Source organism: Hyperolius riggenbachi, chromosome 2 (genome assembly GCF_040937935.1).
Source record: "Hyperolius riggenbachi isolate aHypRig1 chromosome 2, aHypRig1.pri, whole genome shotgun sequence".
NCBI lineage: Eukaryota > Metazoa > Chordata > Amphibia > Anura > Hyperoliidae > Hyperolius > Hyperolius riggenbachi.
The window spans coordinates 78069521-78097391 of NC_090647.1; the positions used below are offsets into that span (position 1 = coordinate 78069521).

At 45.1% G+C, this 27871-nt stretch overlaps 1 protein-coding gene across 3 annotated transcripts in view; it reads right to left on the bottom strand.

Moving 5' to 3' along the window:
- SGCG (sarcoglycan gamma) overlaps positions 1-27871 on the bottom strand; it is a 340821-nt gene that overhangs the window by 49162 nt on the left and 263788 nt on the right. For all 3 annotated transcript variants that reach the window (XM_068266947.1, XM_068266950.1, XM_068266948.1), the window contains exon 5: positions 7289-7408. In XM_068266947.1, the coding sequence (XP_068123048.1) occupies positions 7289-7408 (120 nt within the window). The remainder of the gene's footprint in view (positions 1-7288; positions 7409-27871) is intronic.

Sequence of the window (27871 nt, forward strand, 5' to 3'; positions counted from 1 at the left end):
TTCAGTTCCCCTCAGACACTCACCATTTTCTACTTACAATGATTCCCTCAAGTTCTGACAAGATTTTGTCAGAACTGAAATATATCAGTTGCTGTCTGTTATATATCAGTTGCTGTCAGTTATAACTGAAAGGACAACTGATGAGCAAGGTAATGTGCATGTTTCCCTATCCCGCAAGTGGGCAATATTACAGTTTAACAGTGTGCTGACCAGAAGCTTTTACAGGGTCATTGCCATTTTTAAAATGGAGGTCAAGGAATACGATTGATCACAGTGGAGAAATAGGATGCGGGAGAGAAGAACATTTCCCAAAATATAATTATACTTTTCCTACGTAAAAACTATCCTTAACGTATAATTGTTATTCAATGCAACTAGCTTAAACCTGTACATACACCATACATCTAGCGATGTTGGTGGCCGATCAACCAATAGACAGATCTCTCTTATCTCGAATCTGATCGGAGAGAGATCTGTTGGCCGCCATATGCTGCAGGCTGATTCCTGACTGATTGCAGTATGAAATCTTTTGGCAATCGACCTCATGATACGTCACATGACTTGTCACCTCGTTGCCCCCGGTCGATGTCCCCCTAGTGTAAATGTACCCCCTTGTTTCCATGCATTAATACATTACCTCTTTGCCGACCACCGGACTCCCCTTCCGGGTTCGCACCCCACCTGGTTGCCATATGGCATAAGCTTTGCTGTTGCTGCTTCCATCACCGCTGGCCTTTTGCTTGGGTTGGTCATTTAAGAATCCTGCCGCTTTATATCGGAGTGCTTCCATAACTGTCGCTTGAACTTTGAGCAGGTCACTGCCTTGATCTTTGCCCTTTCATCTGTCGCTTCCACTCTGGAGCTCACATCATTGCCTGGCTAGTGTGTGTTAGTGGTACGAGTGCGGGCTTTATGTGAGGAGATGGCCATCTCATGGGTTTTTATTGTTTCTATTAGACATGTTTACAATAAAATTTATATCTTTTTATAGATTTATGGTATAACTCTCTCATTATTTTTGGAATAATCACTGTTAGCATCTGTTAAATTTTATCTTCTCCAAATAATTGTGTGTATCACATGGGAGCGTAGCGTTCGCGATTATCGCACACCGCCTCACATCTCATTCTGCTCAAATTATATTTTCAGTTATGTCTTGTTGGTCACTCTACTACTTACCACTTCTACTCTACTCTCAGAGCAGAATCATGCACAAGGCAACCGATGCAGTTGCCTGGGGGCCCAACTAGTTTTACTGCCCCCCCTCAAGTCTCAGATTAACAATAGACCCACAAGGGGGGGACAAAGGGGTACTGCTTTACCTAGGGCCCCATCTTATCTTAATCCATCTCTGTCAACTCTACTCTACTTCCTACTTCATCCTAGATCAACTTCAGTTTGGTTGCTTAACCAGCCGGGCGGTATGGACGAGCTCAGCTCGTCCATCACCGCCGGAGGCTGCCGCTCAGGCCCTGCTGGGCCGATTTTCATGAAATAAAAAGCAGCACGCGCAGCCGGCACTTTGCCAGCCACGTGTGCTGCCTGATCGCCGCCGCTCTGCCAGCGCTAAGGGCTGGATCGGAGGCGGCTGACGTCAGGACGTCGGCTGACGTCCATGACGTCACTCCGCTCGTCGCCATAGCGACGAAGTAAACAAAACACGGAAGGCCGCTCATTGCGGCCTTCCGTGTCACTTTTGGCCGCCGGAGGCGATCAGAAGAACGCCTCCGGAGCGCCCTCTAGTGGGCTTTCATGCAGCCAACTTTCACTTGGCTGCATGAAATAGTTTTTTTTTTATTTAAAAAAAACCCTCCCGCAGCCACCCTGGCGATCTTATTAGAACGCCAGGGTGGTTAAAGAGGAGCTGTCATCCACACTGTCTCAGAAAACAAGCAAACACATATATAAGTAGATAAATACTATAACATCTGTATTGCACTGTCCATGTTTTGATTTTAGTGATTCTTCTTAGCATTTCCCATGTTAAGTGTGGCTATTTTGAAGCCAATGCTGATGTCATTTCCTCCCTTTATCTCCTCTGCCTGATTGTGTATGCGTTGCCTGCCCTTCACTTTAGAAAGAGCATTGTCTCAGTATGAGAAATATTGGCCAATCAGAGAGGAACAGAGGTGTGGGAGGGGAAAACAGGAGGGAAAGAGGCTTCAGCCAATCAGGCTGCACTAGTTAAGTCTGAAGGGAATAAGAGAAGCAAAAAAGGACAACCCAGCATGCCCTGCAACTTCCTTTTGTGTGTATGTTAGAATCAGCTTTGCTGGCCGTGTTTCCCTGGACATTTGGTTGGTTTCTTATGCAGGTTGCATAATGCAGTCCAGGGAAAAGAGGCCTTTTTTGTCAGCTTGCTGCTGTGGACTGATTTACATCCACTTGTCATGCAAATTGCTTGTCTGCTTCCTTGGAAGGTTTTCAGTATATATGTCACTTCCTCCCAGAGTTCCTTTCTCGTCATAAGTTCTGTTTGATAGACTCACCTTGAGCCTCAGCCTGTTTGGATTGGATTGTCTATATTCTAGTGTAGTTTATTCTTGGGGAGTGCTCTTTGCACTCCTATTAGTGCAGTCAAGTTTGTGTATATTTGTACTGCCTATTCTGTCTTGTCTTGTCCGTGCGATTGTACTGTCGGCAGTGGTGGCTGACAGTGAATCGTTCTGTCCTGTTCTTAGATCGCATTCGCCCTAGCGTTAAAGACGGTGGATCTCCCTTGTCTGAATCTTGGAGTATAACCTTAGCTGCGGTTGCTACTGGTTACTCCTTCAGTCTGTCTTGTCTGGAACAAACGCTTGCTGTTGTCTGGTGTGAGGCAACCGATTAGCAAGCGTTCCCCTCTTGTCTGTATCTTGGAGTATAACCTTAGCTGCGGTTGCTACTGGTTACTCCTTCTGTCTGTTTTGTCTGGAACGAACGCTTGCTGTTGTCTGGTGTGACAACTGATTAGCAAGCGTTCCCGCTATCTGTTTGTCTTTGTTCTCTGTGTTAGTCAGGGTTGGTACGTTTTGTCACTGTTGTGCTTAATGTGCGGTGACCGTGCCGTTAACGCGCTTGTCACTGTTGCGCATAACGTGCGGTGACCGCGTTTAGCTACTTCATTTGTTATTTTCCTTGGCTTTCACATTGTACCTATTGCTGTATCTTCCTTTATGCTCTGTCTTTACTCAGTCTTGTATCTCTGATAGCCATCGCCTCTTGTGCGATTGGTCTTCACCCTCTGGTCTGTTTCATATGTCTATCGTCGCCGGGGGGCCACTAGATTGGTAGACATTCATAGTCTGTTTCTGTTCCTGTCCTCTACTATCTTGTTATCTTGTTTCTGTTTGCTCTGTTCTGTTTCAAGTCGTGCAATTCCAATCTGACATCTGTGGTCTTACCTGCTTCTCTGTACTCCACAGCTCCACCTGCTGGTTGGAATTTCCCTTTGCATATGTGTTTGCACATACTGGGTACACTTCTTCTGTGATTGTGGGGATTCCCATCTGCTTCAGCGCACCTGGAGTGCGCTGTCGGTGGAAATCGACCGCAGATCATTACAGTGTACCAAATAAGAGTCCGGTAAACTGGGGAATGATCATTTATCAACAAGAAAAGTAATAGTGATTTTAACTTTTGAATTGCCTGGTTATCATCCTTATTAGTTACTTCTTTACCAGATAAAAATAAAGAATTGATTTTTGATTTTATGCTCGACAGTTACACTTTAAGTAACCAAAAACTTGCTAACCGCTGAATCTAACTATCCTTTACTACTCCGGAGCCTTTCCTTTCCAGGCAGTTATGGTCAGTTGGTCACACTTCCTCCTGGATTTCTTCTTTTCTCAGGGGAAAGACTTTTAACTTTGTTTATTCCAATACCAGAGTGTATGGCATGGCTTGGAAGGTGTAGCACCTCCCACTGCCTGGCAGCTGCCCTGACTGGTGGTTAGTAATAATTGGTATTCACTGATTACACAACTATCACTTATGGCTCCATGTAGCTGTTAACCAGAGTTCCCCAACCCGGTCCTCCAGGCCCACCAACACAGTGCATGTTTTGTATAAATCCAGAGGTAGCTCTGCTGAGACACTAATTACCCCATCTGTGCATGTGTGTGGTTTCCTGCAAAATATGTACTGTTGGTGGGCCTTGAGGACAGTGTTGGGGAACTCTGTGGTAAACTATACTAGCAGACCACACCTCCAGACCTTGCCTCGAGGGACATTCTAAACTAAGGAAGGCCGTACACAAGGCCGGATTTCTGGAAAGGCCACAAAGGAAATAGGGTTTGCTACATAGGAATGAGACAGTGCGAGACTATCGTGTTTCGCGTGGGTGGTAGCTCGAGTTCAGCAGGCGGACGGCTTGGGGAAAGAAAGTATTTAAATGTCTGGTGGTCTTGGTAGGAATGGATCTGTAACGGCGACCCAATGGCAGGCGGTCAAAGTAGCGACTGCCGGGATGGGAGGGGTCGTTACGTATTTTACATGGATGTTGCACATGGAAGAGGGGGCTGCACATGGAATGGCAGGGGCACTGCAGTACATGGATGTTACACATGGAAGAGGAGGCTGCACATGGAATGGGAGGGGCACTGCAGTACATGGATATTACACATGGAAGAGGGGGCTGCACATGGAATGGCAGGGGCACTGCAGTACATGGATGTTACACATGGAAGAGGAGGCTGCACATGGAATGGGAGGGGTGCTGCTGTACATGGATGTTACACATGGAAGAGGGGGCTGCACATGGAATATGAGGGGCACTGCAGTACATGGATGTTACACATGGAAGAGGGGGCTGCACATGGAATGGGAGGGGCACTGCTGTGCATGGATGTTACACATGGAAGAGGAGTCTGCACATGGAATGGGAGGGGTGCTGCTGCACAAGAAAAGGGAGCCCCAACATACTTGGCCTAGGGGCAGTAAAAGCCAAAGATCATACAACGATCTATGTATCAAAATTATATTTTCAAAGTATGTTTAATCTGTTGGCCCTTATACTACATAGATTTGGTAAATCTGTATAGCCAAGATTCTTTGGTGTATGATCACCCTAAGTGAGTGTATTAGCAATCCATTCAGTAAGCTTAGGAGTATCTTACATTAATTACAAGAAAACACTGAGAAATCCACTGAGTGAATTTAGAGAGAACAGCGAGTCTAATTCTCCTATCTCAGAAAGTACTGGTAATCACAAGTGTAGTTTGAGCTGTCAGCTCTGTGCCGCGGCTGTGCAGAGTTATGTGCTAATATGTAAACACAGGAGTTTAAATCTTTCTATGCTCCCACGAAGCTGGGAAGTAGACACTGCAGATTTATTGTAGGAGTTCTGTAAGCTGTAACAAATGAATGTTTTTCTTTAAAGGCTATTATGCTGTTGCTTATATTCTAGAGCAGAGAAGATGTTCTGGGATCGGGTCCACTTTAAGATCCAGCAGCGACCTTGGCAGGCTTTGCAGGTAGATTCTTAGCTGAGATGGATCAGCATAGCAACGGAATGGCCATTGTCCTGAAGGATGTAATCACCAATTCACCTAAGGTTCATTGGTCAAAACATATAGGGGTGGGGTAGTTTGAATAGCAGCCTACCCCTTCAAAGTTTTTGTCATTCCAGTATATGTTCCAAGTTCCAACTCAGAATTATACATGAGATAGAGCAGTTCTATTAAGGGATTGAGAATGTAATCTTTACAGCCAAGTCTGATGATGTCATTGTCATAACAGAGGAGCTACTGTAACTGCTTAAAGCAAATTCCGAGAAAATATCACACTGTTTGTGTGGCCATGGCCTTGGGTCAAGAAATTAAGGAAAAGGGAAAACTAAAACAGTTTTGTGAAGGCAATGATTTGGTAACTGCAATACTATGTTTGAGAAGGCAGCAAAGAGAGAGTGTTGGAACTGTGACTTTTAGCAAGAAGGTTTAGCAAAGGTTGGGATGAAGTTTACTCGCACCTAAAATTGCAGATTGCCTGCTCTGGCCACTAAGTACTAAGTATCAGTTAAATGTAAAAAAATAGAGAGGGAAAGGCCGGCACTGTTCATAACATGCACTGGGTCAAAGAGAAGAGATTACTGCAGGGATGAAGAGAGCACAGACTTAGGGAGGGGCATGCCTGCTGGACAGGGGAGTCACAATTCTGCTGAAATTTCTGCAGGGGCCCTAGGGCCAAAAATAAAGTTAAAGGTAGACCTGGTGGTGCCCGGCAGCAATCCTGGACCCTGAGGTAATGCCCAGTTTGCCCCTATGAAAGCCCCATGAAGGCACCAGGATCTGAAAAAAGTATGGTGGAGAGGTAAAGTGACACTGAAGTAAAAATATACTTATGGGATAATGAATTGTATGTGTAGCACGGATAGTTAATAGAACATTAGGCGCAAAGAAAAGTCTCATTTTTATTTTCAGTAATAAAGCTAGGTCTTCTGCACATGTGCATAAGGTCCATGCATGCGCAGAAGACCCCAACTGACCCCAGTTACCGGGGTTGATGCCGGCTGAATGGCAGACCGGGGGAGGACGGCAAGGGACTCACGTGCTTCTGGGGCTGGAGGAAGCCGCAGGTAAGTATCAAATCTTTCTTAATCTATGTCTCTGGTTAATTTAAATGCTGCTGCCTGTAACATTGCATACCACAACCAACTCAGCTGCACACCTGGAAAACGTTCGTGGGCATGAGGACTGCTGGCTACATATGCCTGCTTCCCCCACCCCTCCCTGTTTTTAACTATTAGGACGGCTAAGGTATGCCTTAAAGAGACTCTGTAACAATTTTTTCAGCCTTAGTTCTTCTATCCTATAAGTTCCTATGCCTGTTCTAATCTGCTCTGGCTTACTACAGTCTTTCCTAACTGCACTGTCTCTGTAATAAATCAATGTATCTTTCCTCTGTCCTGTTTGTCGGGCTAAAGCTTGATTGTGTGGAATGTGCAGGGCTGCTTGTGATTGGTAGAAGCGATACACACCCTCTGCAGGCCCCCTGCACACTCTGAATGACTCATACACTGTGCTTAGCTGAGCCTATTAGAAGCTGGTTAGTTTGTTTGTAAACACTGCCTAAAACTGTTAATTACAAGCCAGGATTGCAGCAGAGAGTTGCAGAAACAGCACAGAGGGGCACAGGAGAAAATAATGAATAGAATGGTATGCTTTTTATTGTAAAAATATTAGAGTACAGATTCTCTTTAAGGACCAGATTACTCATTTGAGTATATATATATATATATATATATATATATATATATATATATATATATATATTCCACTCTCTTCTCTTTCTCTTTTTTTTTGCTACAAACCTGTGACTCTCAGCTTGTCAGTCCCAACTAAAACTTCTTTATCGTCCACAGAAAATAGCATCTTTCCTTTGTCTGAGTTTATCTGGAATTGCTGTCCATGCGTTTCTATCACCTTTGGCCCTGAAAAAAAAATAACAAAAGAGAATAATGCACTTTAATGTTATTTCATCAAGAAATTGCAGAGCCATTTTATTAACTATAATTCAGTATATTAGGAGTCCTAATATAGCGCTATACCAACTCCAGGCAAAATTTTTGTTTCAGTGGTGTAAAAATGATTTAACTTTCCTTTAGGTCTTTTATTCCTGTGTTGTGCCGGTTTTAGACTGTAAACTGGCGTCAGTGGTGCGCTGCCAAAAAAAGGCCTTTGTTATGATCATGTCTGCAGCGTTTACTGCTGGCTGCAGTGGTATTGTAACCCAAGCAGTTCTGATGTCATTACATACATTTTCTTGCATAGTTTGGTTTGCACTTAAACTAGTTGCTGATTCCATCTGCAGTCGCTCTGAAGTTAATGACAGTTTAATATGCTTTTGTGTAAACAAACATTGTCTGCTGCAATGGAGGGGCAATCCCTTTCCTGCAGGCTGCATATCATTGTCTGCCTTTTCCTGCTGTCAGCCTGTGATTAATTACCATTCACTTGTGTGGGAATCTGCAGGTCTGCTCCATTGGATGACCTCAGTATAAAGAACTGCTTCCTGCAATGCTTAATGGGCTACCATAGTCTCAGATTCAGTCTGTTACTCTGCTCGTGCCCCACCTCAGTGTCGCTGATATATACGTACACGAACTGTTTATATCCTATGTTCCGTTAGTCAGCGTTCCAGCACGCTGAGCTAGTTATCCTGTTCCTGGTCCTGTTTGTGGATTGCGTTCATCTCTGCGTAGAGATAGCGAATCCTTCTGAGTCCTGTTCCCTGTATTACTCCAGTCTTAGTCAGAGTTCCTGCTTATGTCATATATCGGTTCATTGCCGATATATACATATGTTAGTCAGACGTTACAAATAGTTTCATTGATAGCTGTAATTGTAATACGCTAGGAAATCATACTTATTGTATATTTATCTGTGTTACGTTCATCTATCTTGATCCTGCTATTTCCTGACTATCCTGTCCTGTCTTTGTGAGGCACGCCATTGCTGCAAACGCATTGGCTACCTCATTCCAGTCTGTTTTATTGTGGACGCTTGCTGTCACTAAGTAGTGGCTAGTTAAGTAAGCGTTCATTCTGTCTACCTGTCCTGTTCTCCTCAGTCCTGGTTTATGCGCTCAGCGCTACTTTGCGCTGAGACGTTATTACGAAAGTGTTGTTTGTGGCTGTTCGGATCTGCACCGGCTCTGTGCACCACAATCTCCTATTGGAGTCAGTCCTCTCCTCCACTAATCTGGGGATATCCTGATCCCTTGTGCTGGTGTGTGTACCTCCTTCACGTCAGCTTATGTGTTGTATGCTGACTGTGGAGATTACACCTCCAAGCTTAACAGCCTTCAAGTATTACTGCATTAAATGCTGTATTCCCTTTCAGGCACCTGGCCAAACAGGAAGTGACACGTGATTGTGGTCACTTCCTGTTTTTGGAACGCAGAAGTGGGCAGAAGCGTATTGTAAAACATACACTTTTGCGCATGCGCACCGCACAGCCCCGCACCAACTCATTTAAAATCTATGCGCCGCCATAGACTTACACGACTTCCAGTCCGACGTAGAGCGACGCAAGTACATGCTCTAACGTAGTTTTGGAAGCGCATCAGATTGAGGACTTCTGGCACACCGTACCGCAACACAGGTAATGTGTTTTTCCCTATAGGCTTTGGCAATATGCCGCATCACCGTAGTGTGAAAGGACTCTTAGGCATACTGTTTAATGCATAAAGGGAACCTTAGTGAAGTATTTGGAGGCTTGCATATTTATTTCCTTTTAATCCCTTGCTGGCTCATTTTAAAGGTAGAGTATTGTATCATATTAGCATCAGTAAAAGAATCCGTAATTGCGTCTAAAGAAGGCAATTTTCTTATCAGCTAGTTGATGCCTTTTGATAGCTGAGCAACAGGTCTCTGATCACTGGTGCAGGGATCAGGGGATTACAGTTGCTCGGTCACCTCAGTGCTGTACATTTTCTGGCAGTCCAGGAAAAAAAAAGTTTATTTTTCTGCCCTGAGAGACTGACAACTAAGGATGCAGAGAGAAAAAGCTTTCTGCTCTCTGGACAATTGTTCTAATGACTGCATCTGCTCAACCACTGATAAGGAATCATACAAAATTTTGCAGACAAAGATTTGTAGACAGTCCCAATTCAGTGTTAAGCAGGGTCTTGTGTACAGCGCTCTGCCCCCTCCACCCCCTCCCCAAGTGCTGTGTACAGTATTGTGTTTATGTTGGTAAGTAGAGTTACACTTTATTCCTCTTCCTCGCTATCAGGGCAGGTCCTTTTTGCTGCCCGAAGCAAACTTGTGAAGATGTATGTGAATGGGTGCTGATGGGTGTAGGGCTGAGTGTGGATGTGTGGGTAGGTGTAATCAGGGAAACAAGAGGGCAGAATGGCACATGGTGAGGAGGTGGGGCTAGCAAAGAGCAGTGCATATTTATTAAGGGGCATGCCAGCACACACAGACTCAACAGCAGGCAAGCTCTGTGCACCGTGAGTCAGGCAGAAGCAGCAGAACAGAGTAGAGGGAGAGACTGAAAAAGATCAAGTGAATTTAGAGCTGATGCTGCCCCAGTTCCCCCTACAGTCTTCTGCTCTGAATCACATTCATGCTGCTTCATGGCAGGGCCAGTCCTGCTCATCATTCCTGATTTCCAATAATTATCCCAGAGAAGAGTAGATATCTCCTTTCTTACAGATTACATTGCTACTTTCTTATTTAACTGTCACCAAAGCATCACAACCCTAAATAAATGTTTTCAATAAAAACAGCTATTTGTTTCTAAAAATTACAATATAATTTATACAATGCTGGCATCTCCTGCAGATACAGAAAGATACAATCAATATAATGGAATTTTCCATGACAAGTCCTGTCTCTGCCTGTAATAATAAGACTGAACTGTGTCACACAAATTACCTGCCAGCCGCCTCATTTACAAGTCAACTTTAAACAATATGTTAAGTGGCTATACAGCTGATATGCAGAGCTCTTTTTTCTTGTGTTTGTGCTGCATGAATGTTAATGCGGATTCAGATATGACTGATAAACTAAAATGACTGCTTGCTGTACGAATTTGTTTACAATCATATTTGTGAAAGCAAACTTGTCTAAGGCCCGGTTCACATTATAGGTCGCCGTCCGGAATCGCCGTGCCGGAGCCGGACCGCATGCAGAACGGACGGAACGGACGCACGGCATAGCAATGAAAGCCTATGCGTCCGTTCACATGCGTCCGTTTCGTCCGGACCGGATCCGGACCGGATCCGGACTCCGGCATAAGACCCAACATGCGCTATTTTTTGGTCCGGCTCCTCCGGCAGCCGTATCCGGAGCGGAGCCGGACTGCACCATCCGGCCAATACAAACCAATGAGAACCGGAGAGCGCACAACACACTGGCTAAAAATCCGGATGTTCTACCCCACTTCCTATGCGTATTGTAGCGGCGATTTTGGATGGGGACACATGGGCAAGCATTTCGGAGTGGAGCAGCAGTGACTTTAAACGTGCTGGAGATGTTGGCAGTATGTCGGAGGTGGAGGTGAGTGCTAAACAGCGGAGGGCCTGATTCCACAGGTCCACCTTCTGCTGACCTCCCAGACCCCAACATTTTTATTTTATTTCTACTATCTTTTGCCAAACGGATCCGGATCGCATCCTGATGAACACCTGATGCAAACTGACCGGATCCGGATCGGATCCGGATCAGAACTGTACGGTTCCGATCCGGATCCGGTCCGGATCCGGTCAGGTCATCCGGTCCGTTTGGCAGAGAACCGCAAGTGTGAACCGGGCCTAAGTTTGCAATGTCTGTAGGCAGTGGCATAGCTAAGAAGCTGTGGGCCACAGTGCAAATTTAACATTGGGGCCCCCATAAGCATGCTATAGATAACAATTGATCCAACACACCAAAACCAGTCAAGGACAACTACAGTGTCAGAGGGGCAAGAAGGGGATGGGGAACAGTTTGTTGCTGATCACTACTATTCAAATCATCTATACAAGTGAATATTATCAGTACAGGACCAATAAGGAGCTAATACTGTGTTTGAGGGGTGGGCCCCTCTAGCCCAAGGGCACCGATGTGGTCGCTACACTGCACTCCCTATTGCTACGCCACTGTCTGTAGGATACATGGTAAACTGCTTCCCGCCATAGAGGCAATATACGTAGGAGATTGGCTTGGTGGAACAGTATATGTTTTGGGTGATCTGCACAGCTAGTTGGGTGTGGGTAAAGGCTGCACTAGTGTTTCTCAAACTTCTCCAGGTAGGTGAACCCTTGGCGACTTTGACATCTTTTAATACACCCCTTGGTACACAGGAGGCTGAAGTTGGCTAATTCACCATCTTTCAGCTGCTTGCTAGCACTTAGGGCATGTTGGTTAGAGAGACAGCCACTGTATTAAGTCATCTCTGAGCATGGCTGCTGCTGTGCTCAGACGCAACATGCCTTTTTGCATGACAAACACTGATACAACCCCATTGGGTGAGTGCTGCCAATCGGCTGTATTACACTGCAGCCAAAAGGCACTCATGGCCAGCAGATGGGAGGCTTGAGATAGGCAGCATACGTCTTTAGGCAGGCAGTGATTCCATAGCATGCCCACGGTACTCCACTAGCGTGCCACTATTATGCTACCGTAGTAGAGGTCGTGCTAATGGAGTACTGTGGTCAAGCAACGAGCACATCACACAGCACTTCGGAGTGCACGCTATGTTGACAGGACCGCATGCGGTTGATTTACCGTGGTTTCGTGCATCAAAGTCATGTTTCTATGCTTGATTTTGTTACTTACATTGTCTAAATCTCAAAAAGTATGATCCTGCAGGCTACACTAGTAGAGAGTGAGAGTGGTGTGGGAGCACCAAGGTCCCTCAGAGTCAACCACCCCTGTTAAGATCCTGAAGATAAATTTGACTCAAGCTCAACCAGAATTATGGATAATTTCCTTTTAATATGCAGTGTACATAATGCAGACAAGCACAATGTTTCAGGCTGGAGCCCTTTCTCAAGTGCCTCGGCCCGGCTGTTGCTACCTGCCTCAGTCCTCTGCCTGTGTTACTGGCTTAACCTGACTGCTGGCTCTCGTAATTTCTGCCTGTGCTGCGCACTTACCCTCATTGCCATATAAATAAACTGACTCTGAAGTATTAGACCAATCAGAGAATGCAGAACTTTACTGCGGTAATCGGAATATCACGGACATTTTAGGCCAATAACAGGACTCAGGAATATGCGGTAGTATCCGAGTTTTCTGATTGGTTGAAAATTACTGCGGTAACCTGATTTTCAAGGAAGCATTCTGAATGTTCTGATTGGTCCAAAGCTTCTGAGTTCTGTGATTGGGCTAAAATTACTGAGTTGCCGTAATGCGGTATTTCCGTGGAAATCCAATCTCTGTTTTCCGAATGCAGGAATCTAAATTCCTCAGAATTTGAAGGAGCATCACTATTTGATTCCACGTCTCGGGAGAGTCCAAATCTCTTTCTACTGGTGGTCTAGTGTAGCAGCCAGACCCTACTGTGGGAATGCTACCATTTGCTGTACCCATTCATGGGATTTTAGTCACATTTCCGCTTTTAACAAATGAAACTGAAAGGAGATCAATATGCAAAAATAAACCGTCCAACTAATAACATGTCACCCTCTCTTGCCGCATCAGCATTCTCTTAACTTCCATTAAATTGTTCACTCGAAAAGCCCTTCATAATCAAAGTTAATAAGTTTTCAGATAATTCAATAGACTCCGTAATGCATCTTTTGTAATCGCTCCTGTATTAATTCAGCACTCCTAATGGACCAGCTCCATATTAATTAGAAAAAGTACAAAAACTTTTGTAGAAGACAAGAAAAAAACCTAACCGGGAAAGACACACGAGGAAGGAGAAGGTCTATCTGGAAAGATGGATTCTAAACGATGCTCATTTGAGATTCATAGACGGAGGCAGCCTAATGAGATTATGATGCTCATCATTAAGTCAAGTTTGCAAACCTGGCTTAAGGGCGTTTCGTTAAGAATTACTCTCTGTGCATGCTTCATTAATCCCATGCAATCATTTCCTATAGTGTCTTAATGAACTTATGTGTACTTAAAGCATATTTGGTTAAACGAGAGTGCCTTGCGAAGGAGACTATAATCATCTCCTCGCTATAAGTGCAGTCCTTATTATAGATAATAGGAGAGCATTTGATAAAATGATCAGCAGCCTTTGTCCTTATTTAATAAGAGGCTGAAGATTGCGCAGAGCGCTCGATCATTCATTTTCATTAATATAACGACTGCTTGGCTGATTATGACGGATCCAGCATCCGCCCAGTTGCTATGGGTTACAAAACTTCTCCAGTATTGACATCGTGTCATGAGATGTTCCCCCGGCGAAGACTTTTAATTGGCTTCATTTTTAATTTGTCCGGATACTAAACACCTAATTATTTCATAAATTACAGATGACAGAAACCCTGTGCTGAGCGACCTTTGCTGGTTCTCATTGCTGAAAGGGTAATGGGATTCGCAGTCACCCTTCCAGCTGAAGTTCAGGCAAATAGCTGAATACATAGCTGAAATGCAGAGATGGGAACTGTTTCACCTGCAAAGCGATTGGTGATTTTGTACAGCTACGCTTGAGATCCTGGGAACCCCTGCTAGATGTCATGGCAGAGGCATAATAAGGTTGAATTAAAAAAGTTCAGCAAGGCTATAGTGTAGTACCTGTTAATTACTCTGGGGCACCGCACCTTACTGAATGCTTGATTCATAAAACAAATGTGAGCATTACAAGGTTGGATTTATACTTTTTCCGCCCCAGGCTAAGGATGTTGTGGCTCCACTTCCAAGTGCAGCAACATCCCTCCCATTCCATATGCTGCCCCCTCTTCCATGTGTAACATCCATATGCTACAGCCCCTTCCATTCCATGTGCATCCCCCTCTTCCATGTGTATCATCCATGTACTGCAGCCCCTCCCATTCCATATGCAGCCCACTCTTCTATGTGTAACATCCATATGCTACAGCCCCTCCCATTCCATGTGCATCCCCCTCTTCCATGTGTATCATCCATGTACTGCAGCCCCTCCCATTCCATATGCTGCCCCCTCTTCCATGTGTAACATCCAGATGCTACAGCCCCTCCCATTCCATGTGCATCCCCCTCTTCCATGTGTATCATCCATGTACTGCAGCCTCTCCCATTCCATATGCAGCCCCCTCTTCCATGTGTACCATCAATATGCTACAACTCTTCTCTTCCTTGAACAGCTCCCTTGGGTATCAGTTTCCCTTTTCCATGTGTTTCTCCCCTTTTGCAGCCTTCTCTTCCATATGTAGCAGCCCCTCTTTCATGTATCCAAATCACTTCAGCGCTGTATGGTACTTCAAACTGTCATTTCCATCACCAAACACCCTTCAAAGTGCAGGCTTACCAATTTCCAGACAGACCCAGATTATAAGGTCTAAACGCTTGATTGGTCACAATAACGATCAATCCTCCTTCATAATCATCCTCAAAGTTCCAAGTCTGAGTTCTTCCTCATCCATGCAGCACAAAAGCTCCCAGCATAAAACAATAATAATAATGACAAATCTAAGTGTACTCTGTTCAAAAACATCACATGTATTGCACATAAGAACAGGTCCAATGCTCACATAAGGGCCCTTGTAACAGGGACCCTCCAGATAAAGTGATGTGAAGCAAATCAATGGAGTGCCATCCTCACATTTGTCATCCGTAAGAATGATGGGTTTCGCTGTTGCGTCATCAGGGGCATGCATACAGAATGGCCAGAGTTTGGCATCTTAAAGCGGACCCAAACTAAAACATTTTTTTAATTAAAAATATCTAGTTGCACCACTCTGACACATACAAAGATAACTAAACAATCCTTCAAACCTATGATCATTTCAGTGCATGCTTTTCACCCTTCTCTTTTCATAACTAAGGTTATACTGGGGCCAGCCATTAGCAATTCCTCCTTTGCTGGACACCTCCTACTCCACCAGTCTGTCAGATTCTGTCCCGGCAATTTGAAATGAAGGGAGGGGTTCCTCCAATAAATGTAAAATATTTTATATTTGTCATCATGCAGCTGAAAAAAGGCTGCTATTTATTATTATAATTTAGAAAATAGATTTTATTTCTGAAATCTTGTATTTTTAATTTGGGTCCACTTTAAATAAATACGCCATGTCTAAGGTCCCTGCCCTCGCCGCATCATTCAACGACGCGAATCAGCGTAACGTCACTTCCACCGCTGCGTCAATGGACTTCCGCCGTATGGAGTGCACGGAAAGGTAAAGTATTTACATCCTGCTCTCAGTCATTCAAGACCTACGCATGGACCACACGGAAGATGTATTAATCCAATATTCCGGCAATGTTACAATATTATTAATACTGGATCAGCAGATGTTTTCTGGCACTCCATATCAATCATAATATCAAATCTACAGTACAATTCGCAACCCCTATTTCATGTGCTGGTGGCCCCTTGGGCTGCAGCCACCCAAGGCCCAGGCCATTGTGGCCTCCTAGAAATCCAGTCCTGGAGAAATATCTCACATGTAAGTGGGTGTGATAAGACATTTGCGTTACCCAAGAAAATAGCATTTTGATACCCTACTCCTCACTTGAAATAAGACTGTTTATGATAACAATTATTATTATTTTTTGAGGCTTCTCCTCCCACCCATCCTTTTCCCCCAGACAGGGGCTCACCCCTGTGACGTTATTCCAGTGGTCCATGGTTTTTATTGGAAAGCAACTGAAATTTTTTGTTCGACAGACCCACGTGGAGACAGAATTCCCCACCTGCTCGTTATTGGAGTTGCCTTCTAGCAACCCTGTTTTTCTAAGAAGTAATCTGCTAGCTCTAATTTCACTTTGTTTTAAATACTACACTATATTGGCATTGTTGGTGTTTTCTTTCCCCGGGTTAATAGAGTTTATCTACTGGATACACCCACATTTTTCAGTTAAGTTTGTGTTAGGATTTTGTATTTTTATATTCCTCTGATTCCTGAAACACTATCCATCTAGTCCAGGTGTTCAGGTAGGTCTGGTGTCTATCATGTACGGACTTTTCAGGCCCTTATTCAATTCTCTTTTTCTACTAAGTTTTCTCCTAGGACAGGGGTCAGGAACCTTTGTGGCTGAGAGAGCCATAAACGCCACATATTTTAAAATGTAATTCCGTGAGAGCCATACAATATGTTTCAAACCGGGACAGTAGGGCTCATGTCCCTTTTGCCATGGTGATGTGTATACAGTTGATCCTCTGGGCAGCGTGCCAGACACGTCTTCAGCTTCTCTTGGGTTTCAGCATCATCAGCAATTTCCTCGAGAGCCAGACAGGAGACATACCGACTAACAGTTGTACAATTAGCTAGCAAGCTTGGGGGTTGATTCACTTTGTAGGATGAGATCCCCGCACTTTGGCCCAATAGGCTACTTGTCAAGTGACAGGCAGCCTATTATGCCAATCAAAGTTCGGAGATCTCGTCCTACAAAGTCACTGGACCTGACAGGGTGCAGAGTGGGACAATTGGAGCAGCTGTTCGTTTTGGGGGAGCGCGAGTAAGTTAGTAGTGCTCGCTACAGCAGAAGCGTGCCTAATCTGAAAATGTTACTTGCGTTGCCACACTAAGCTGCGCTGCTTGAGCAGTGTAGCTTAGTGAATCAACCTCTACTGATTTGTCTGTGAGCCAGATGCAGCCATAGGTTCCCTACCCCTGTCCTAGGAGATGATTTTTCACCTTTAATTTAAAATAACTTTTTAGCACTCTGCAATTGGAAAAGTACCAAAAAGTAGGAGAAAAAGTACTGTCAAAAGTATTTTCTTGCTTGCTGGTGGCTAAAGCCAAGCTAAGCTGTGAAAAGAATATCACCTAGGAGAAAACGAAAGGTACCCATATATCTAGCGACTTGGTGGCTGATAGACCATCCGATTCGATAATTATTATTAAATAGGATGAAAATTGGTGCCGCCAAGTACATGCCGGATTGATGAGGCCACCAATTTCAGGCCGAAAATGTCGACCAGACATGCTGCAAGATGTTGGGCTGTCGTGGTCGGTCGGGTGTCCAGCAGTAATTGGCGGGCGATGTCGGGATAAACAACGAACACGAGGAAACCCTGACCCTTGTGCCAAGTGCACTATGCATTGCCTGTCCGTGTCCCCCGCTGGCTCCGGGCTTCCATACACGTGCCCCACGTGGTCGTCGGCGTTCATGTGGGCACATGTGACATCACACATGCGCCCATATTACTTCTGCAACCACATGGGGCGCGTGTATGGACGGAGCCCGGAGCCAGCGGCGGACACAGACAGGTAATGTATAGTGCACTGGGCACCGGTTAAGATTGGATTAGAGAGAAACTTGTCTCATCCTCGTTGCTAGATGTATGGCAACCTTTAGGAAAAAAAGTGAATGAGATAAGGCCAATATCTCTTGTACACATTTAATTTTTATAAGCCAGTGGGAGGGTTTGCTGCTTTCCACATTCTAGTTATTGCATTTTTTTGCAGCATTCAAAATATGTCTAATGACAGATTTTCTTTTTTTTCTTTTTAATCAAACAATCATTGTGGTGTAGGAGAAAAATATGCTGATGAAATCAATTTGTCATTAAGCCACATTTATTGCAATTGATGCTGAACTTGTGCATGCGGGAGGGAGACAGAGAGCCAGTTTTTGGCAATCACTCACTTAGCTGTCAAAATAGTTGTGCTGTCATGGCTCCTTTGGGAAGATATATCAAACCAGTGCACGTAAATTGGAGCAACGCACGTGCCAAAGTAGAAAAGCGGATGCTTAGAAGAAGGAATTTAATTGGTCAGTGAAACCTTATCTAAAGCTGTCTCTTGCGGTTTCATTGCTGTTTAAGTGCTCCAGAAAACAGGACAATATTGGACCCAGAGGTTCGCAGAGCTCAGAAAAGCTCTTTTGCTAACCACTAAAGTTTCTTTTTAACTCTTCCTGTACTGGAAAACAATATGAGACTTTTCTCTTTGCTACTAATGTTCAAATTCTTAGCTGTACAATACATAACATTCATTATCTCGTACCTTTATTTTTGCTTCAGTTTTGCTTTAATTTACAGTTATGTTGATCCATTTTCCTTTCATTGGTATCTTTTCACGAGCTTTAGAATTGGAGCAAAGTTAAGTCTAAATTTCAGGCTTTAAAACCCCGTCTACACTATGGGATGTTGTAGCGATCCGGTGGCTCGATTAGCCGCCGGATCGCCTCTTCCGCGTCCCCGCGCGTACCCGCCGCGTCCCCGCTCGCCGCGCATGCGCCGGATTCGATTCCCCGCTCGTCCCCGCCGGCGCCGCTTATCTTCTGCTCGATTCCCTGCCATTGTCCCCTTCGCGGGGAGCGAGCAGGGAATCGGCGGAAGCAAGATCCGTCCTGTCGGATCTTATCAATCGAGCCGCATTAGCGGCTCAATTGATAAGGCACATCGGAGCCTCATCTACCCGTGTAGATGAGGCTTAAGAGTAGTAAACTTTTTATGAAGAACAAGAATCATCCCTTTCACATCAGGGCCATCTCTGTATTTAGTTTCAAACCATGAGCATTGATTTGTGAGTTGTCCCCCCGACAATGAATAAATAAAATGAGGTATTTGCATACAATGAAATATTCATATTGTGGAATATCATAAAGAAATCTTAAGTTAGGGATTGACCTAAGATTAGAGATAAAATGATGTACAGCTATTTAGCCCTTCTACACCCTTTAACTGAAGAACAAATTATAAAATTATGGGAGGGAAAAAAGATTCACCTTGGATCTCTATCATTTTTAGCAAAATAGGAATGAAGCCTCTTTTCCATGGGAGGCTGGACTGCTCATGTGTCGGCCTTCCTGGACACAAGTGCATAGAGGAGGACACATGGGGGACACAGGAGGACACATGGGGGACACAGGAGGACACAAGGGGGACAGAGGAGGACACAAGGGGGACAGAGTGGGACACAGGTAGAGACAAGAGGTACAAGGGGGCATGAGGTACAAAGAGGACATAATCCACAAGATGCCTCTTCACCATGGATGCACCAGGTGTAGTATATATTTTTTTCCAGCAGTTTTTGTCCTCTAAACCTGGGTGCCTCTTTTTGATCAGGAGCATCTTATAGTCCGAAAAATACAGTACGGTACTTGTTCTACTTACATATGTATTGTACTGTCAAGGTTTTGATTTCAGTTCATCTTATTAAGTAAATAAAAAGAAAACTGGTCCTCCTCTATGCTCCTGTGTGCCCCCCTTGTGTCCTTCTCTATGCCCCTTTGTGCCCCCCCCCCTTTGTCCTCTGTTTGTCCCGTGTTATCCTCTGTATGGGCACAGTACAGGGAGTCCCCGACAGTGCGGCGGGTTGGAGGTTGGTATTGGCAGGCATTCACAAGTCTGGAACTCTCTGCATTTGTAATATAAGACGCAGTGACTTTTTTCCCTACTTTTGGGGGAGAAAAAGTGAGTCTCATAGTCTAAAAAATACAGTATCTACTTATATGTGTGTTTTTTTTCCCTGGGATAGTTTGGCTATCCCTGCTGCTTTATGACAATACCCTGAAGGAACTGCAGAAGGTGGCACTTTGATAAAGAACATGACAAAATAATACTACTTAATCCATGAACCAGAATATAGATTTAAGTAAACCATCTGTGTCACCAGGTAAGCACGCCTGGCACATTTTCCTGACGATCAGCAAAGTAAACAGATTAAAGCCTCAGGACAGTAGTTTAGTTCCAAACAGAGTAAAGTGGGAAACAATTTTTTTTCTCCCTGAGGGGGGACAGCAAAGCAAAATTCTGTTGCATCTGGCAGGCTAGCTGCCTCATCTGGCCTAGGCTGTGTACATGTATAAAAAGGTTTGTTGATGCTTCCTATAGCCAATATCTGACAGGCAATAGAGATGAAATGAGGAAAGAAATGCCAGAGAAGAATGTCTGTGCACATTTCAGAGGATCCAAGGCATGCTTTCACTTATGGTTCTGTAAGGGGCCTATTTATAAAGAAGTGGTGATCTGCTGACTGCTAATTGCAAGGCCGAGTTTATACTTTTTCTGCCCCTGGGCAAAGTATGTAGCCAGGCGTGTATCTGGGAAATATAGAGCCCATGGCAAACACTGAAATTGCCCCCCTCCCCCAGAGTCAGAGTCCCCTTCCCCCTCTGAAAACAGAATCCTTTCTCCCATATATGTGTTATGGTTGCGTGTGTGTTTTTTGGCTCGAGATATTGCTGAAGTTACTTTTTTGAAAATATCTCTTCATATTCCCTCTCTGTCCTTGTTACTAAAACTAAGCCAAGTGTGCCCTTCATACATAAATAAAGTAGCCATGATCAATAGATAACAGAATTAATCAGATCTGAGGTCTGAGTGATGGGCAGCACATGGGTAGGCATGGGGGCAGCACAAAGGCAGGCATGGCAGCGCAGCACAGGGGCAGGCATGGCAGCGCAGCACAGGGGTAGGCATGGGGGCAGCACAAAGGCAGGCATGGCAGCGCAGCACAGGGGCAGGCATGGCAGCGCAGCACAAAGGCAGGCATGGCAGCGCAGCACAGGGGCAGGCATGGCAGCGCAGCACAGGGGCAGGCATGGCAGCGCAGCACAGGGGCAGGCATGGCAGCGCAGCACAGGGGCAGGCATGGCAGCGCAGCACAAAGGCAGGCATGGCAGCGCAGCACAAAGGCAGGCAATGCAGCGCAGCACAGGGGCAGGCATGGCAGCGCAGCACAGGGGCAGGCATGGCAGCGCAGCACAGGGGCAGGCATGGCAGCGCAGCACAAAGGCAGGCATGGCAGCACAGCACAGGGGCAGGCATGGGGCATCCATGGCAAGAGCCATGCCTGTACCCCTCTAGATACGCCTCTGGCAGCAGCCCTTCCCCTATTCCACATGTAGCCCCCTCTTCCATGTGTACAATTCATTCATTGCAGCCCCTTTCTTTCATGTACAGCTTCCTATAGACACCAGCTTCCCTTTTCATGTGTTGCTCTCCATTTGCAGTGTTCTCTTCCATATATAGCAACCCCTATATATGGAAGAGATATAGGGGTTGGATTGCTGGTTGCAGCCAAGGCCTGAGCCTTGGCTGCAACCACCCAAGGCTCAGGCCTTTGCGGCCTTTCTAGAAATCTGGCCCTGGCTAAGAGTCTGCCATATCTTTACCAAATTTGATCTGCAGATTGAGACCTATACATAAACAATGTGAGAATGAAGGGGGGGGGGGGGGGGGGAGAGAAGCGATAGCAAGTGCTATGGGGGTTGCTCCTCCTTCCACCCACCTCGCAGGGCATTGGCGAAGATATGGAACTATATTTGCCAGATCCGGATGTGTCATTTCCTCTTCCTCCCAGCAGTAACTTGCTCTGTGCCTCATACATGACTCCTGATCACGTGACATCGGGAGCTGTGTATACAGCACAGAGTGCATGGCTGCTGGGAGGAAGAGGAGACGATGCATTGGAATCAGATATATATATATATACATATATATATATATATATATATATATATATATATATATATATATAGTCACATGGCTCCGCTGTGCTAATACTCTGCATCTGCATTACTGGCCACTTTTGGCTAGTTGGGGGGCTTTTGAAGGGGGGTCTAAGATAATTTTGCTTGCCAGGGGGCCCAGGCACCCCTTGTTTAGCCCCTGCCATTGCAGGTGTGGCAAACCAGCCAGAGGTTGATTGACTGAATCTTTTTTCTATTTAATATATATTTCTTTGCTAGGGATATAACAGAGGAGCACACTCCCAAAACACATTGAACTTTATTACTGGATGGTCAGTTGCGTCCCTCCCAAACCCTGAGTGGTAGGTCCGGTGTCGGAATCATAGATGCTCGATAAGATGCAAATAATTTCAACTTGCATCAGTCGCGTTGTTAGAAATTTAAAAATGTCACTGTGTGTAAAATGTGATCATGATCTTTATGGGATCGTTATTTCCTGTATTCTTTATGTTTCTCTCTGTTCTAAGTAAGCTGCATTTCCTGATAGTGGTGTATGATGATGATCTCTGCAAGTTTTTTTCAGTAAAGAGTTCTAACTTGTCATACTGTGTGTTTATCTGCATGTACAGAACACTCTGCTCCATCAGGCATAACTATAGCCCCAGCCGACACTATAGCCCCAGCCCGGAGGCAGTCCTGGGGGCTGTCCAGTACCTCACATAAGTATGCAAAATGCGCTGCAGAAACCTTATTATTTGACTGCAGAGATACGTTGCCCCCCCCCCCCCCCACTACCCCCGGGAGCTGGAGGGCCGGTCTTGTACCTTATATAAGTATGCAAAATGCTCAGCAAAAGCCTTATTATACATTACCTGCTCCTGGGGATTGCATCTCCTCCACTTCCTGGTTAGTAAGCAAGTGCCGTGCAGCCAGGTTATCACCATGCGGGAACTGAAGCTGAATGGTGATTGGCTGGCTGCACTGCACTTGCTAACTAACCAGGAAGTGAAGGAGATGAGATCGCCATGAACAGGTAATTTATAATAAGGTTTCACTGAGCATTCTGCATACTTATATAAGGTACAAGACCTGTCCCCATACAGCTCCCGGTGGGGGGGGCAATGTTTCTCTGCAGTCAACTATAGTTACGCCCCTGCCTTGCATTCACATTTTTATGTAAATTGTATGAAGGTTAGAAGTGGATCAATCCCAAACTAATTTATTTGATTGGCAAAATTTTAAACTGCATAGTTAAAGGAATACTGTAGGGAAGTCGGGGGAAGATGAGTTGAACTTACCCGGGGCTTCGAATGGTCCCCCGCAGACATCAGGGGCAAACGCAGGATTTTTAAGGGGGGGGGGGTTCCTGAAAGGTCCAGAAGCAAGTATGTCCCGAGTGCTTCCGAATACAGGTGGCTCCATACTGCCCATGCACAAAAGTGCGCTGGCGTATTACGGAGCTGCCTATCTTTGGAAGTACTCAAGGACACTAGTGTTTCTGAGGGCTTCTGGTAGCAGCAAATGTGAATGGGGTACAGCGCTGGAACAACTCCCCAAGAGAGGAACAGGAGATAGACTTAGTTTGGACAATTCAGTGGAATATGCTACATAGTGTCACATAGCGCAAGCGATACCCATATGATGCAGGGATATATGCATCTGCGGAAGATGTCGGCGCTACATAAATACTAAATAATAATATTTTGCCTCACCAGGATTGCACTTTTATTTAGCTTTCCTGTAAGACAAGAACACACAGTCAGACTCAGCTCTAGGGGAAGAGGGAAACAAAGGTGAATGAGGGAGGGCTGGTGCACACCAAGAGGGCTTCTGAGCGTTTTTCAAATCAACAGTGATTTGAAAAGCGCTTGGCTAATGTTACCCTATGTGGGTGTTCCCACAGCAGCGTTGTGATTTTTTCAAAATCGCAGGTATACTGCATGTAGCATGTTTTTGAGCAATTCATTCAAAAATCGCTCTGAAAATCACTTCACAAAATCACACTCACAAATTGCTAGCGATTGCTATTGTCATTTTGGCGTTGCACTAGCCCAGAGAGAGGAGTGGAGAAATTGAGAATAGCCTGAGATGGAGCAGAGAACTTATCTGTATTGAAGTCCCACATCACACAGGCTACTTGCCTGTAATCGGACTCCTGTCCCTGTCAGTCTCTCACACAAGTCAGAAAGAAGCCCTCCTGGAGTCTAGGGACTGTCAAAAACTTTTCAGCTTGTTATCCACACCTTATCCACACATGCAGTCATTATAACAATGGGGAGAGACCAGACAGATGTTTGCCCACAGACCCTGAGTCCAGGCAAGCTCTGCATCATGCTGTGCATATTTACCAGCTTGCCTGCACTCTAATTTCATCATGTCTGACACTTCTGTGCTGTGGAGAGTCCAGGACTCCATAATCAACATTCTCTCACTGCAGGCTGCATCTTCTTGTGAGGGTTGTGAGGGAAGCTCGGCTGCCTCTCTCATTCTATTAGCTGGAGGGAGGCACCAGAAGTAAGAAGGGAGGGAGAATGAGGCTGTTTATATTATGCAGGCTTCCCTGGCTGAATACACAGCTCAGTGCAGGGGGGAGGGTCCAGACACCCGGAATAGCCCCCTGAGTTCGCCAGTGGACATCCTGTGCCCACACAGCCACTCACCAATGCTCCGGCCCCGCCTCTGGTTCACTTCTGGAATTTCAGACTTTAAAGTCTGAAAACCACTGCGCCTGCGTTGCCGTGTCCTCGCTCCCGCTGTTGTCACCAGCAGCGTACTGCGCAGGCACAGACCACACTGGGCCTGCACAGTATGCTCCTGGTGACGTCAGCGGGAGTGAGGACACGGCAACGCCGGCGCAGTGGTTTTCAGACTTTAAAGTCTGAAATTCCAGAAGTGAATTTGAGGTGGGGCTGGCGCATCAGTGAGTGGCTGCGCGGGCACAGGATGTCTGTGGGGGACCATTAGAAGCCCCGGGTAAGTTCAACTCATTTTCCCCTGACCCCACCCTATGGTATTCCTTTAACATGAAGTTGAATTTCCAGTGTATTACGTTATGTCATTAATCAATAACAGATAAAATGCATACATATTCTTATTGCACAGGACATGCTGTTTTACACAAGTCTAACAACAAATTACTAAGTGAAACTTATAGTCTTTCAATGATTAAGTTTTGAAGGTTTTTTTGACATGACACAAGCACATAAATTTTCTCAGCCCTGACAGTAAATTACAGAGAAGCTCGCTGCCGATAGAGGGAGACTGATAGAGGATTACTTTACACAAAGTTGGCTCCTGAAATAGATCAAACATAATTCTGAAAAGAAGATACGGATGCCGGCTTACATTAAGCCATGCGATGATAGACTGCATATACTAAGGCTTCAAGCCCAAATTCACACAGGGGATCATAGCAGATTTAAAGGACCAGGATCGAGAAAAATGTAAGATTTAAAGTACATAAAAATACACAAATAAAAAGTAAATTTCTCCAAGAGTAAAATGTGGTATAAATTACTTTTCTCCTATGTTTCTGTCACTTACAGAATTTAGTAGAAATCTGACAGAACTGATAGGTTTTGGACTAGTCCAACTTCTCATGCGGGAGTCTCTTGTCCTTAGTGAACGGCAGTTGCTCAGTCCAACTGCCAGAGTAGTGTGCAAACAGATTGGGGGGAGGGGAAGGTTGGCCTGCATCTTTGTATAGATCCTTTCCAGGGAGTACTTTTGTAAAGAATAGATGAAATGCTGAAAATTCCCCATGAAGTAATGGACTAGTCAAAATCCTGTCAGTTCCATCAGATTTCTACTAACTACTTTAAGTGAAAGCAACATAGGAGAAAAGTAATTTATAACTCATTTTACTCTTGGAGAAGATATGTATTATTCGTATCTGTTTACATGTATTTTAAATGTTACAATTTTCTAGTGGTCCTTTAACTATGACTACCAGTGTCCTAAATGGACAGTATGAACAGCTGATTCTGGTACAGAGACATGCTTTGCCATGGGATGAAGAGGACAGCCCCATTTATACTGGTTTATCTGCAGGAAAGGACATAACAATGTAACCAAGAGAGCCCGGTAGCCAGTTTCTCTTCCACAATCCTACTTTCTAGTTAACCACCCTGGCGTTCTGATTAAATCGCCAGGGTGGCTGCGGGAGGGTTTTTTTTAAATAAAAAAAAAACTATTTCATGCAGCCAACTGAAAGTTGGCTGCATGAAAGCCCACTAGAGGGCGCTCCGGAGGCGTTCTTCCGATCGCCTCCGGCGGCCAGAAGTAACACGGAAGGCCGCAATAAGCGGCCTTCCGTGTTTCGCTTACCTCGTCGCCATGGCGACGAGCGGAGTGACGTCATGGACGTCAGCCGACGTCCTGACGTCAGCCGCCTCCGATCCAGCCCTTAGCGCTGGCCGGAACTGTTTGTTCCGGCTACGCTGGGCTCGGGCGGCTGGGGGGACCCTCTTTCGCCGCTGCACGCGGCGGATCGCCGCGCTGCAGCGGCGATCAGGCAGCACACGCGGCTGGCAAAGTGCCGGCTGCGTGTGCTGCTTTTTATTTCATTAAAATCGGCCCAGCAGGGCCTGAGCGGCAGCCTCTGGCGGTGTTGGACGAGCTGAGCTCGTCCAGACCGCTCAGCTGGTTAAAGGACAACAGAAATGATAAGACTATGAAGGCTGCCATATTTATTTCCTTTTAAAAAATACCAGTTGCCTGGTAGCCCTGCTGATCTATTTATTCGCAGTGGTGTCTGAATCACATACCTGAAACAAGCATGCAGCTTATCGTGTCAGATCCAGGGATGAGCAGAAACTACGCCAGTGCAAGTTTACGCATCGTAGTTCGTAGGTAAAGTTTCAAAAGTACGCGCTACGCTTAGCTTATGCCCACTATGTGTAGTTTACATGTGTATTGCATAGTGAACTACAAATTCGTTACTCGCGTCTAATTTTCCACGTGCGATTGTATGCTATGTACGCATTGGAAAGGGGGATGTACGCATAGAAGAGTTCCCAGTATAAGCATTTACAGAGGAATTAATGCGTAAAATTTTCTGCATGCGGGCATAAACATCCGCGTACACTACGCTTCACACCTTTAACGCGTAGGCTACGAAATGCATACGAAATGAATATTTGATTTCGAAGCCGTAGTTTGGGCGAATCGTAATTGCGTAAAACGCGTATTTCCACCATAGCGAAGTTGGCTGACTACGACCATCCCTAGATCTGACAATAATGTCAGAAACGCCTGATCTGCTGCATGCTTGTTCAGGGGATATGGCTAAAAGTATTAGAGGCAGAGGATTAGCTGGATAACCAGGCAACTGGTATTTCCTAAAACAAAACAAATATGGGAGCCTCCAACTTCCTCTCGCTTCAGCTGTCCTTTAAAGAAGAGCTGTCAGCCATACTATCTCATAAAACAACAACACATATATAAGCATATAAATACTTGCTCTACTTACATAACATATGTATTGCACTGTCCACATTTTGACTTTAGTAATTTTTCTGTAGTAAAAAAAGAGAAAATCTTTCCTAGGATTTTCCATTTTGACTGTGTCTCTCTTGAAGCTAATCCTGACATAATTTCCTCCTTTACTCTGTCTGTCTATCATTGCCTGCCCTCCTCCCAGTTTTTAGACACTCCCACCCAGCTCTGCAGTAAAAAGTGCATTGTCTCAGCATGAGAAATATTGACCAATCAGAGAGGAACAGAGGTGTGGGAGTGGAAAATGGGAGGGAAAGAGGCTTCAGCCAATCAGGCTGCATTAGATATGTCTGATGGAAGAGTTAAGATGAAAAAAAGAAATCCCAGCATGCCCTGCAACTTCCTTTGTGCGGCAGATTTACCAAATAAGAGCCAGGGAAACTGAGGAATTATGTTTTAAGGAGAAAGAAAGTAAAAGTGAACTTTAACTTTTGGATTGCCTGGTTAGCATCC